This window comes from Rhinatrema bivittatum, chromosome 4, assembly GCF_901001135.1.
Source record: "Rhinatrema bivittatum chromosome 4, aRhiBiv1.1, whole genome shotgun sequence".
Classification (NCBI taxonomy): domain Eukaryota; kingdom Metazoa; phylum Chordata; class Amphibia; order Gymnophiona; family Rhinatrematidae; genus Rhinatrema; species Rhinatrema bivittatum.
The window spans coordinates 232,649,279-232,663,717 of record NC_042618.1 but is presented as its reverse complement, the minus strand read 5'-3'; the positions used below and the strand labels follow the sequence as shown (position 1 = coordinate 232,663,717).

At 44.6% G+C, this 14,439-nt stretch overlaps 2 protein-coding genes across 5 annotated transcripts in view; one reads left to right on the top strand and one right to left on the bottom strand.

The window, feature by feature from the left end:
* Window positions 1-14,439, bottom strand: part of CACNA2D4 (calcium voltage-gated channel auxiliary subunit alpha2delta 4) — a 558,520-nt gene that overhangs the window by 258,594 nt on the left and 285,487 nt on the right. The window lies entirely within an intron of this gene.
* LRTM2 (leucine rich repeats and transmembrane domains 2) lies at window positions 222-14,393 on the top strand. Its single transcript, XM_029599898.1, has 3 exons — window positions 222-458; window positions 6,929-7,519; window positions 12,411-14,393. The coding sequence occupies exons 1-3, from the start codon at window positions 356-358 to the stop codon at window positions 12,851-12,853; spliced, it is 1,137 nt and encodes a 378-aa protein (XP_029455758.1). The 5' UTR covers window positions 222-355; the 3' UTR covers window positions 12,854-14,393.

Here is a 14,439-nt window from a genome sequence, read left to right as displayed (position 1 = left end):
CAAGTTCTCTAAAGTCGTGCCACTAATGCCAGAGCTCAATTTGAATTCAGAGTTCAAATAGAGAATACATTATATTCTTCTTGTCTCGGATCCATCTCGTTTCCAGTTAGACACCTGACTGAAGTCTGAAATTTGATCCGGGCCCCCACCCATGAGGGCAGAACACAACCCAACAAGTAAACAGTAACAGGCTCTGTAAAGAGGATACCTTTTGCCTTGTGCTCTCTCGTTGGTGTCAGCCGTGAGAAAACTCAGGACCTGTCCTGTGCCTTGCATGTTCTCTCTTGCAGGAGCGACAGCCGCACAGGCTACCCTCTGTGCCACGGAAGAGTGCTGGGCTGCTTGCTGAATGTGAATGCGCGCAGGACCTCTGGAGAGCAAAGCGAGCAGAATGCCTGCGGCCAGGGGAGCTGGGTGGCAGAAGAGTCGCTATTCCCTCCAGTGGAGAGAGGGCTCCTGTAAGTACTGCTGGGGTAGATAGCCAGGCACTCCTGTGGAGAGAGGGCTCCTGTAAGTACTGCTGGGGTAGACAGCCAGGCACTGCTGTGGAGAGAGAGCTCCTGTAAGTACTGCTGGGGTAGATAGCCAGGCACTCCTGTGGAGAGAGGGCTCCTGTAAGTACTGCTGGGGTAGATAGCCAGGCACTCCTGTGGAGAGGGGGCTCCTGTAAGTACTGCTGGGGTAGATAGCCAGGCAGTCCTGTGGAGAGAGGGCTCCTGTAAGTACTGCTGGGGTAGACAGCCAGGCACTCCTGTGGAGAGGGGGCTCCTGTAAGTACTGCTGGGGTAGACAGCCAGGCACTCCTGTGGAGAGGGGGCTCCTGTAAGTACTGCTGGGGTAGACAGCCAGGCACTCCTGTGGAGAGGGGGCTCCTGTAAGTACTGCTGGGGTAGATAGCCAGGCACTGCTGTGGAGAGGGGGCTCCTGTAAGTACTGCTGGGGTAGATAGCCAGGCACTGCTGTGGAGAGGGGGCTCCTGTAAGTACTGCTGGGGTAGATAGCCAGGCACTGCTGTGGAAAGAGGGCTCCTGTAAGTACTGCTGGGGTAGATAGCCAGGCACTCCTGTGGAGAGAGGGCTCCTGTAAGTACTGCTGGGGTAGATAGCCAGGCACTGCTGTGGAGAGAGGGCTCCTGTAAGTACTGCTGGGGTAGATAGCCAGGCACTGCTGTGGAGAGAGGGCTCCTGTAAGTACTGCTGGGCTAGATAGCCAGGCACTCCTGTGGAGAGAGGGCTCCTGTAAGTACTGCTGGGGTAGATAGCCAGGTACTCCTGTGGCCTCCTCTGGGTCCTCAGGACTCCAAGCATGAACGATGCAGGGAACGCAGCAGCCAGCAATGAAGCGGAGACAGTGACAGAATTAAGGAATACTAACAGGGCTCAAATAGAGGAGAGGCTCAGCTAGAATGCAGGAAACAAAATGTGCCTAGAACCCTCCTTAACCCTTTAGGGTCTGATAACTGATATTTGCTGCCCTTTTCTACAAACAACAAGTGTCATGAAACACTTGTTAGGTGAATCCTGCTAGACCATTTGCAGTGGTGACTCCTTTATGGGATGCTCTGCCTGCAGGAATTTGTTTACAGAGTGTGACCTAACTTTTCATAAGAAAGTGACAGTTTTCCCGTTTGACCAGGCTTTCCCTTCTTTTCCCATTGGGAGTTCTGAATTTTGTGGGCTTATTTTGCTACGTATTTTTGCTTGTAAAGTTTGTAACACTGTTCCCTCGCAGAGAACGAGTCATCTGGATCTGCAGGATATAAATATTTTAAAATAAATAAAAAATAAACTAAAGTGCGGCCTCCTGAGACAGCAGTCTAGGTCCGTATGCTGAGCTTGGTTTGGCCTCATTTTGGCAAGGTAAAAAGAGAGAAGTCAAAGGGAGTAGCAAGCCTAAGGAAAGGATAGAGGCTTCTATATGCTCCTGGGATCTGTTGCATCGCTAAAGCAGAAAGAACCAAACATGGGGTTTCACAACCCTGCATCACCTTTTCATCCCCAGAGGCTGGACATGCAATAGAGTTTTGATTTGTTCCTTCCTTCCTGGCAGCTGTGCTGGGGCCATAAGGAAAGACACATTAACGGGTCGAAGAGGCTCTCCCAGCCTGATTCCCTCGCCTCGTAAAGCATCTCCCTAGTACATTTGTGAGCCAGAATCCCAAGGATGGCTGTTAGTACATAAGCGATGCACATTTGTACGAAGGGGGTCTGACGCATCTGCTCCCTCACTGGAACCAATCTGTGCCACATAAGATTGCTCTATTAATTATTTACTACGAACGCAACTGAACCCCCAAGACTTGACCTAATGTCTTATGCATGGATCAGCTTTCCAACAGGGTATCACTATTTGTGACTGAAATTATTCTGCAACGACTCTTCCTTTCCTGCTGGCCCTTCAGGGTCCATGCTGCCAGAGAGACAGCTTAAAGCACAAACCAAAAGTGTGATGCATCCTCCTCTGAAATGATCAAAACAGGTTTTACTGTCCCAATATGTAAAGTAGGTCTCAGCTCAGAAGACTCAGGTTCAAATATTCTATCTAGTGGGGCCAGCTTGTGTCAAAGCAAGTTTCAGCCCGAGGGAGGAAGGAGAGGAGATGGCTGACAGAGCAATGCTGAGTATAAGGCTCGAAGTAAGACTTCCCTCCTGGTTGGTTGGTAAGGGATCCTGTGTTGCCTGGGCATGCAAGCTGAGGTGGAGGTAGGGGATGGGGGTTGCACTAAATTGGGAAAACTTGACAATTAAAACAAAAAGTGGCTAGCAGCTCTTCCCCATGCTGCTTTGGAAGCCTGGCCTATTGTTTCTAACATATTGACAATAAAATAAGGTTTGGCGTTTTCAAGACAAGAGTGGCACCCTTTCTGATTTCCATTCCTTGGCCCTGTAGCTAAGAGCTTCAATATGTGTTTTCTGCAGACAGACAGCGCAGCACACCATCATCTGCTCTTTTCACATCTCTGCTGGCTGTAGCAATGAGGACAGGCAGCGATTTAGGGAGCTGAGCCAAGATCTGCTTCTAGCACTAAAGAGAATGCACTGTACCGTGCCAGAGTCTGTGTTCAGGAGTCCAGGTGCAAGTCCTGCAAGGCTGTGGAAAACTCAAGGCATTAGCCTGAGAGGCGGGCACAGTGGGAACAATCTGCCAGTTGTTTAAGAGGGGCAAGAGAGGAGAGGTAGGAGAATTTGCAGCAGATGTTCTGAAACAGTGATGTACGATAACATAAAATTACTCAGGAGCAAGTGAGAATGAAGCAAGAGAGGCAGGAGGCATGCCGACAGCTTCATAAAGCAGCCTCAGACATCTCCTGGGAGCTCTCTATGTATGCTCGCCTCTCTTTTTCTATTAACTGAACTGCGAGGCAAAGGGGACCTTGCTCACCACACCGACTGCATGATGAATAATTCTATCGCACGGTCAGGCTTCAGAAGAGGTGCAGCCATGGTAGCGAAGCCTATACTCTTTCCTCCTGCTCCAGTATCTTGAGGAGTGAGGCAGGAGATTAATATTTCATAATCCTTCATTCTGCCAATCAGGCTGCAGGCTTTAATGCCAAAGGACAGACCCTGCGATTAGGTTTCCTTGAATGTAATTGAACCCCTCCCCCCACAGATATTACACTTTTATTCTGCTGGCAAATGCATTTTGGGCTAGGTTATCAACGTCGCTTCTCTCTTCTCTTCCCTCTTTCTAAATGGGCAGAAAGAGCTCACCCCTTGGCTATCTGCTTGCAGTCCAGGAAGGGGATGGCTGGGTGCAGATCACAGGAGGGCAGAGCTCAGAATGGTCTGAAATAGCTCCACTCTCGTGTTCCATTCTCTTTAAGAGAATGACTAAAACATGGTATCATTGGGATATGAGTCACTAATATACCATATATCTATTTATTTTCAACAATATTTACTGCTTTATTACAAGAAATTATTCTTTTTTGTAATATTGTTGAAAATAAATACAGGTATCTGGTATATTGGTGACTCATATGTAGATAATACCTGAAATTTACCCTTGTGTATGAATTTATACTTGATCGGTGGGATATGCCCATAACCGAGGCTGTAGCACTGTCTGAGTCTGGGTCAGCAGAGCTTGAGCGCGTGGCAGAGGGAAATCACTCAAACGCCTGATGGGAGTGACGGCAGCCGACACTACTGCAACAAAACCCCCGTTTGCAAGAGTGGTGCTGAGGGGGATGATCGCGGAGGTAATCTACCTGCCAGCCCTCAGCGAGCAAGTGCCCTAGACGCACCGACAAACGTAGAAAGACAATGTTGAATGCTCACTACTTCCCACCCCCTCCCACTCAGCTCCATACTCCCCCAGCTGTGGATTATTACTTTTGGATTATGGGTCACAAAAATCACAAAAAAAAAAAAAAGCTGGGCAAGCTTATCAAGTCAGGGGACCTCAACTGAGATGAACAGAGTCCAAATAAAAAGAGGACACTGAAGTGGAACGTGCGTACTGAGGTGCAGAATGGGATCACCTATTTTGTCTTAAAAAGCACGTAGCAATACATGAAAAAGGTGTTAGTGGGATCAGTAATTTTAGCCTTAATAAAAGTGTCCTAATTAAGCTGCTCATTGTGATGTTACCCAGCCTAAGAAATAAAAGCTGTAAAGACCCTTGTTCACTGTATGAGACCCTATCAGGATGTGTGAAATGTAGCTCAGATGCCTCTTTAGCAGTTCTGACATTCTGCACGGATCCATTTAAACAAATGCTGCACATTTCTTAGAACTGGATATGCAACATTTGTGCAATGGGCACAAGTCAGCAAACAAAAAGATTCTGAGGAACTTTTTTCCCCAGTTTGGGAGATAGGGTTTGAGGGGCTGGTGAATGAAGCACCCTGGCAGCTGCCCAAGGCTAGAAACAGGTTCAGGAAAACAAAGGCCGGCTTTGCTTTAAAGCTGCTCCTCTTTGAAGGCCTGGAGGACCACATGGTTTGACTTGGGAAATGTCCACCGCGGGTGTCAACAGCAAACGTTCAGTCTTACCCTGCAAGTATTTCATAAGCTAGAACGCCAACACCTCCCTCAGCTGCCCATCCTTCCCACCCCATGCACATTGCTAACACACACCCAAGGGTCAAAGGCTTAGGCACAGCCTTTTTTTTTTTTTTTAAACAAGAAACAAAACAACAGTGATGGGTGCAGCCCCTAAGACACTTTGCAGGAAGGAAATGAAAGGGGTTTTTTTTTTTGCATTCCATTGTTGGAGTTTCATTTTTAAAGAAACAGTACAGCACACACCAAATACTGTTTTCCAGCAAAGAGGTAAGAGGTGAAAGAGGTGAGGTGGGAAAAAAAATCTTAAAAAAAAAAAAAAAGAAATGAAGATAACATTAATTTGAAAAATTTTGGAGGAATATTAGTATAATGTGTCCTTGCCGTCCCCATGATTCCCTGATACAACTCCTCATCCTCCATACAGTCATCTGTGGACATAATATAATTGGACTTTGTGGCTGGATTTTATAGCACTGAAGGGAAAACAATTTGCGGGGAGTTATAGAAACAACCTAGAACTTGTACTCCTTATGTTAGAAGTTCTCTTTTTACCATACCTTGTATATTTTTAGCACCTTTAATTCACAGCAGTACCTTTTTATCTTTAGATTAAGAATCTGACTCCATGTCATGAGAAACCAGCCCATCCAGTCCTGGTTTCACCTACTGCATGCCTGACCTGTAGTGCCGTTTTGCTTCTTAAGAAAGGTGAGAGGACAGGCCCATGCAAGGAATACGTTAAAACCAGGACTGGATTAAGCTTGTTCCTCAAGACATGAAGCCAGCTGACAACCCTAGGAACAAGCTATCTGCAATGCCTTTATTCTCTGAACCAGAGAGACTTCAGGTAACAGGAGAAAGAACAAAGCAATCTGAAAGAAGGAAAAAAATATATATATGACGACGCCAAGGCAATATCCAATGACGACAGTACCAGTTCTACAACATGCCATCAGGGACCAGTTCCCACACTACGCTATTCCCCTCTCCTCAAACACATTCATAGTGTCTTCGCCGCTCTGATCAAGAACCAGTGGGTGAATCACCTCCTGCTGTTTAAGTTACAGTTGAAGCGAGGGTCCTTTTTTAAGCAGGAAGCATAAGAAAATCTTGTAGAAAACCTAGGAGATTGTGAGTATTTTGGGTGCTGTCATAAATGAGCAATTCTGCCACATTTGAAATTTGTGCTAAAGGATCAGCCCACTTCCACCCCTGTGTGGTTCAAATATTTTGTAGAAGAAATTTGCAAACATGCCATTAATTCATGAGGAAGGCAAGTTTCAGAATGTTTCATACAGGAGAATAATTTGTAAAACTCCTTTTGTAAATTGCTCCCCATGTATGTGGATGTATAGCAGTGTGGGTACTTTCAGCTACCTCAAAAAAAAAAAAAAAAAGGGAGGGGCTGGGACAGTCTAGTACTTGCAGGGATTTCATTTTGACATCCCTGTGCTTACTTTACTGTACTTACAATGCTCCTGCAAAGCACATGCATGCAAATGTACCTGTGCTCCCAGCCAACCTCCGCATTTTCAAAGGGAAACTCTGCAGGGAGTTTCCCTTAAAAAAATGAGGAGTGGTTGTAGATCCAGCAGGGACAAAGTAGCCGCAGATCTACACCCATCACTTTCCACTGAGACACTGGAAAATGGTCCTTTAACAGGCACATTTCTGAAATGGCACAAGTTTTTGCTAAGCTCCAAATTTGAAAGTAGACAAAAAAATCTATGCAAAGGAATTATGCATGCTGAAAGGTAGACAGAGCCTGATAGGATTTCTATCCATTCCTTAAATATGACCCTATGTGGTTGTAAGGAGACGAGGACCATGAGCTCCGAAGATGTAAACCTGACGTAACCCTTTGCTGACAGGTAATAACCTCCATTGTAACACCCCCTCTCTCTTTGTTTCTACAGTTCTCACATGCTGGTTGTCCCTCTGTGCTGCAGACACACTACTTACTTGCCCCTCTTCCTGCAAGTGCAACAGCAGCAGCCTAGAAGTGGACTGTAGTGGCCTGGGACTTACCGCAATTCCTTCAGACATTCCGCCAGACACTCGGACCCTCCTCCTCTTCAACAACAAACTGAACATGCTGACGGGATCCGTATTTGCTAATCTCTCTGCCCTGCGTTATTTGGATCTTTCCCACAACTTTTTGGATATGTTGCCTCGGGACGTCTTCAGTGACCTGTCTAATCTAACTGACCTCCATCTGCGGAACAACAGCATAAGAACCCTGGACAAGACACTTCTGGAGGCAACAGTTCCACTGCGCCGGCTTGACCTGGCCCTCAATGGCATCTCTCAGCTGCCCCTAGGCCTTTTTGATGAACTTTCTGCCCTCCGCCTGCTTTCCCTCAGATCGAACCGGCTGCAGAATTTGGACAGGGAGACTTTTGAGCCCTTGGTCAGCCTCCAAAAACTGCAGCTGGGAGATAACCCCTGGGAATGTGACTGCAACCTGAGAGATTTCAAGCACTGGCTGGAATGGTTCTCTTATCGAGGTAAGCATGGAAGACGGCCTTGCGCCGCATGGCTTTGCACTGCACCGCCATATGGAGGATCTAAGTTGTCTTCTTGGTTTAAGGCTTCCATTCCCAGGGCTTGCCGGGACTGAGGATGTGGTGGAGGTAATGTTCAACCCCCAGTCATCATACAATGCCTAGTAGCCAAATTTAGGGCCCACCATTGCAGAGCTGCCCAAGGATCCCTGGTGCATGGTCTCCAGCAGTCGGCAGAGGATGGTCACTGCAAGGGCTGGGCTGAGTTAGAAGGGGTATATAAAAATAGGGGAATCCCTTCCCACCCATGCCAAAACATCAGGTACCTGCCAATGAAGGTTCATGGTGCCACAGTCCAGCAGAGGTCACTACTGAGAGAGCTGCTGGGAGGGGAGTGGAAGGAGAAGATAGTCTAGTCCCAACAGGATGGTAATGTTGGGACAAGACTTGAGTCTAATGCAACTGATATAATAATGATTAAAAAAAAAAAAAGAGACAGAGATAGACAGAGCTAGGAAAAGGAGGGAACAGAATGAAGACTGAAAATGGGAAGGACTGAAATTGCAATTGGGAGTCCTTCACCTGAAGGTCACCAGTCTTAATCCAACTTGTTTGCAACACAATCACAGAAAGTCATCACTTGCAGGTAACTTTTCAGCCTCTGATATGAAATGAGTTTATTGTCTCAGTTTATTTTCGTAGGGCTCCTATTAAAAATCAGCGGCCAAGGACTGAATAAGCATGGACATACAATACGGATATTCAGTTAGGCACTTCTTGTACACACATGACTGGGGGGGGGGGGTGTCTTTGGAAAGAGCAAAAACCATAGATTTACACCAAAAAGTTAGGTCCCTATTCAGTAAGCTGGAAAGAGCCCAAGTTGTCAGGTAACACGTGATGGATATTCAGCGGGACAACTGAAGATACTCAGCTACCGTTATCCAGGTAACTTTCAATCTAACAAGATCTATTTTGAATATAACTGGTTAGGTTTAAAGTTATCCACACAAGTTTACCCAGATAGACTTAAACCTTAACTGGCTACATTCAGAATATAAGACAGTGAAAAAGAAAAAGTAAAAAGCACCTAAATATACCCAACCGACCCAAAAGAATTAAAATAAGTTAAGGGCCATAGGGACCCAACGAGCTCTCGGCTCCCTCCTTTCTCCCACCTGCAACCACTACCTCCACCCTCCTGTAGCCCCCCCCCAAAGGCTGCTGAAAGAACGGTACATTTGTATTGCTCCCAGCAGCATCTGACAGCAACGCTATCTGCGTTGCTATTGGGCAATACTTTTGTCACCAATGCTGATCGCTGAAAGTGCTGCTGTCAGAGCAGCACTGTATACTACTGGGAGCAGTAGGAATGTACAATTCTGGTCGCCGCATCTCAAAAAAGATATAATTGCGATGGAGAAGGTACAGAGAAGGGCTACCAAAATGATAAGGGGAATGGAACAACTCCCCTATGAGGAAAGACTAAAGAGGTTAGGACTTTTCGGCTTGGAGAAGAGACGACTGAGGGGGGATATGATAGAGGTGTTTAAAATCATGAGAGGTCTAGAACGGGTAGATGTGAATCAGTTATTTACTCTTTCGGATAATAGAAAGACTAGGGGACACTCCATGAAGTTAGCATGGGGCACATTTAAAACTAATCGGAGAAAGTTCTTTTTTACTCAACGCACAATTAAACTCTGGAATTTGTTGCCAGAGAATGTGGTTCATGCAGTTAGTATAGCTGTGTTTAAAAAAGGATTGGATAAGTTCTTGGAGGAGAAGTCCATTACCTGCTATTAAGTTCACTTAGAGAATAGCCACTGCCATTAGCAATGGTAACATGGAATAGACTTAGTTTTTGGGTACTTGCCAGGTTCTTATGGCCTGGATTGGCCACTGTTGGAAACAGGATGCTGGGCTTGATGGACCCTTGGTCTGACCCAGTATGGCATTTTCTTATGTTCTTAATGTACCCTGTTCACAGCAATCTGGGGGGACTTCCAGGCAGGGGAAGGGGCTGCAGGTGAGTGGGGAGGGTGGGGATGAGGTTTGAAGGAGGCACAGAATCTACGTGGTATTTTCTATATTTGGGGGGGGGGGGGGAGAGGCTCCTTACTACTGCCCAAAATGTATTTTAATGCTTTTTGCAGAGGTTCTGGAGCAGGGAAAGCAGACACCATGCCCCAATATGCTTTTTTCTTGATTTGGGGGCTAGGAGGATGGAGGAACAAGCCTGCTGACCCAGAAGGTTGTTTTTGTTTTGTAACTGGTTATAAATTTTTAAGTAAATACATTTTTTAAATAAATAAAAATAAACAAACAAATAAATAATGAGACAATAAATACATTTCACTAAACAAAAAAAAAGAAGGTTGTTTTTGTTTTGTAACTGGTTATATTTTGAATATAGCTGGTTAAGATTCAAATTATCAAGAACAGATACCTAGCTAACATTATCCAGCAAACTTTGCTCCACCCAGGAATGCTCTTGAATTATCCAGCTGGTTAATGACTTAATTGGATAAAATCTGGGGCAGTCAAAAAGATGGGAAATTTAAATCCCTCAAACCCCTCTGATTTTGGGCCTCACTGTCTTTAAGAAACAAAGTGGCATATGGTCTTCAAAAGAACCAAAACAAAAACGGCAACAGTTTTAGTAGCCATTGAAAAAATGGCATCACTTGGTACTCTCAGGCTATCATGTCACACAGTCAAGTGTGTTGGCCAACATCTGGGTTCCTTTCCTTGGGTACCAGGAGGTGAGAGAAAGATCAAGCAAGGGCCAACGGCCAAGGACCCCCCCCCCCCCCCCCTTGATCTTTAATAACAGAGTGAACACAGGGCTGGGGATTACCTTCCCAGGCTTTGAGAGTAGAGATAGACAATGAGTGCAGGACCAGGGATCCGTTCCCTTAGCCTTGGGAGGACATAGAAGATGATAAAGGTCTGAAGCTTCGCTCGCTGAGGCCCAAAAAATAGACAGGGCCTAAGAATGTGCAGGCTCAGGGATCTGCCTCTGCGATTTATTTATTTTTTTTTGCTATTTGCTGCTGATAATTCAATAATTAAGAAACATGCTCCTCTGCCGAGGATGGCCCGATGATAGAGTTGTAGAGCTTAGAATATATGAAAGCTTGGAACCAGGGCTAGAGTGATGGAAAATTATTTTTTATGTTACTGGGAAAGGGGGCAATTTTTTTATCCATTCATTTATGCAGGGCCTGCAACTGAATGAAAATTTAAGATTGGCTGGTGCCAAGGAAACTTCATTACCTGTGGATTTTCCACCCATTTTAACTGCAGGTGCAAAGTCTACACCATAAATGAAAATGAAATCGCCAGGCCTGCCCATCCCCCACCCTGGCCTCATCCCTTTGGGAGTTAGCACAGGTGCTTGTGGACAGCAACTATCAAGGAAATACCGTGCTCCTATAAACATTATAAATCAATTATCCACCCCATCAATACAATAATAAAATCAACATTCTCTCAAGTTCACAGACAGGCTCCAGCTACCTCACACACACATCACATACAGTTAACCCACCATAATCAGAGACAAATATTAATTAAAAACTAATATCTCACAATCTTAAAAATAGAAAAACATACCTATCCCAAGCTTAAACCCCTTCAAACAATTTTCTAACAAACTTCTAAAGCTCCAATTCATCACTACGCCGACACTGAGTGATGTTCAGAGGTTTCCAAATACACATTTTATTCCTGAATCTTCAAGCAGGCTTCTATCTCAATGTCCCTCCCAGCCCGTGTTTTGCCTCCTGCAAAAAGCTGCTTCAAGGGAACGTCCGTTCTTACATCAGGTGATGAGTGTGAGATTCAATTATATGCAACAAAAGGATTCCAGCTTTAGTGATGCACTGTGATGGCTCTTGCAATGCCATGACAAATGGGAAGGTTGTGGTTTATGATATAAGAACCGATGTTCCCCTGAAGCAGCCTTTTCAGGAGGTGAAACATGGGCTTTTCCCAGGATTCCAGGATAGCATCTTGATTGTAGAAGTTCTCCTTGGGGAGGAACACTGGGACATCTTTTTGGACATAGAAGCCTGTTTGAAGATTCAGGAATAAAATATGTATTTGGAAGCCTCTCAGCATGACTCAGTGTCAGCGTTGTGGTGACTCGGAGCATCAGAAGTTTGTTACAGAATTGTTTGAAGTGGTGTAAGGTTGGGATAGAGATGTTTTTCTGTTTTTGAGATTGTGAGATATTAGTTTTTAATAAATGTTTCTCAGATTATGGTGGATTACATGTATGTTGATGTATGGGTGGGGTGGCTTGAGTCTGTCTGTGAGCATATTTGGAAGAATGTAGATTTTATTATTTTATTGATGGATGGTCAATTGATTTATAATGATGTTTGTATGAATTCAGTGTTTCTTTGATAGCCTCTGCACAAGAATTGTTTTGCCATGTATTTGATTGTAATAAAATGCTAATGTTTTTTCTAAATTATATATCACATGGCTTTTGATATATAATATTAAATAGTAGTTTATATTGATAGACTTAGCCCTTGCTTTTTGTACTATATTAATAAATAGTAACATCTGGCTAAACTGAGGCATAGGAAGATAATGTGAATGCCCATAATCCATTGTAAAGGGTAAGCAAGATTTCTCCCAACTAGCAATAAAGTATGTTTAGAACCAGACAACATTAACACCTTAATTAGATAGAATAGATGCTTATCTTTGTGCAAGAGGAAATGAAAGAGAAATGGATATAGAAGATGACAAAAAGGAGAGCAGAAGCAGAGAAAGATTAAGAAGGGCTGAGAGATGACACTGATCTCAGTCCTCTGCCTATGAAGTGCAGGCATTACACGGCATTGAGATTTCCCCCTTTTGTTTATCTGTTTGCCAGGAGGGAAGATTGATGGGTTGGAGTGCACACTGCCCAAGGAGTTGCGAGGAAGGGATATGCGGATGGTCCCCGTGGAGATGTTTAACTACTGCTCACAACTGGAAGATGAAAACGGCTCGTCTTCAGCGGATCAAGCAGGCACTCCATGCACTAAGGGCAGACCACCATTGTCAGAATCCAAAGCAGAACCAGAACAGAGTGTGGAGTGTCTCCAGAAACAAAGATACCGTCCCGTGAGCTTCCGCCGGGCCATGGGCACGGTGATTATAGCTGGGGTGGTGTGTGGCATAGTCTGCATTATGATGGTAGTGGCGGCTGCTTATGGCTGCATCTACGCCTCGCTCATGGCAAAGTACCACCGGGAGCTGAAGAAGAGGCAGCCGCTCATGGGCGACACGGAAGGGGAACATGAGGAGCAGAAGCAAATTTCCTCAGTGGCATGAAACTCTATAGGTGACAGAAAACAAAATCTCTATTGGAAAAAAAAAAGCGATCAAATGTGAGATTTTATGGAACTCTCCTTTAGTCTTTTTCCACCTTTATACTCCTCATTTTTTCAATTAGTCTCACCTTTACTGACAATTATAGAAGTTATGACATTTTTCTTCATTTTGCCCTCCTCTCTAACATGAACTTCTCCGCATAGTCTAGGGTCACGCTATGCTTTCCTGGTGAGTGAATGATACACTTCAACTCAGCACAACTGCTCTAGATGCGTGTGGTGCATTATATCCATGCGTACTGTCCCTTTGTTGTCCTCGGCTTTCACAGCTGCTTTCCTTAAGGTTTTTTTTTTAATGATGGGACTGGAGGTCCATGAAGCGAGACCTTGTCTCCTTGTCTGACAGGCCCTCTCCTCTTCTCTTTGCTTTCACACCTTCCCTTCCTACTCACCACTTTGATAAACTGCACTGCTATGTGTACCATCACACCAAAGTAGAACATAAGAACATGCCATACTGGGTCAGACCAAGGGCCCATCAAGCCCAGCATCCTGTTTCCAACAGTGGCCAGTCCCGGCTACAAGTACCCAAAAACTAAGTATATCCCATGCTACTGATGCTAGTAATAGCAGTAGCCAGGTTTGATGGAAAAGAAGATCACAACACAAATAACGTACCCGACACTTTGGTACATATGATCCTCACCAATACATTTCCATTGATGCATCTAGATGGATATCACCTTTGTAATCCCTTACAAAGCCAAGTGAATGCTGCTGCTGTCACCACTAGGAAAGAGTCCCATTGCCTATGGCTCCATACAGCTATCATCTGATTTACTTTGGCATTTACATTCCATCTCATAAGGCATCAGGTACAGGAGCAAAACCAACAAGCGCTTTAATACACGATTCCTTTTGATTCACTCCAAGCGAAAGTAGGATGTGAAGAATTGCCAGGAGGAATCACTAGTCTAGGAAATAGTTCAATACGATTTGTGAGTTGGAGAGGGAAAGATTTATTTATCTGTGTCACATGGAAGAATGAAACCAGAGTGCGCTAATTTAAGAAAACCTCCCTCAATCCTCAGCCATTGTATTTACCTCACAAAGGGCCTGATTTATGAAGGCTTTTCTTCCATATTTTGTTAATGGAGGGGGTGGGAGAACACTTAGTTAATCAGACCCAAAGCTGTATCTAAAAAGCCGAGACTGCTGAATTTTAGGCCTACGGGACAAGGCAAAATGACAACAACCGAGTTGCAGAAAATACTTTTTAAGTGAACAAAATTAAAACCTATCTAATCCTGATTTCAGTAGTTCCACTATTTGATATTGATTCCAAAACTATCGACGTAGGCTTTGGATATACTACATAAATCAGATGCTTTGTTAATTTGGGGGTTTACATGAAGATGTACAGTGAAGAATCTAACTGTGAGTCTCATTTTCACTCACAGTCCTTCAGCCATTACATTATTTTGTTTAAAGTGAAATTCTGAGCAACATTTTTGTCAGTCCAATAAAAGGTAGAACTTCAATTTATCTGCTGATGTTTATGCTAATTCTGTGCCAGGCCTAATCACC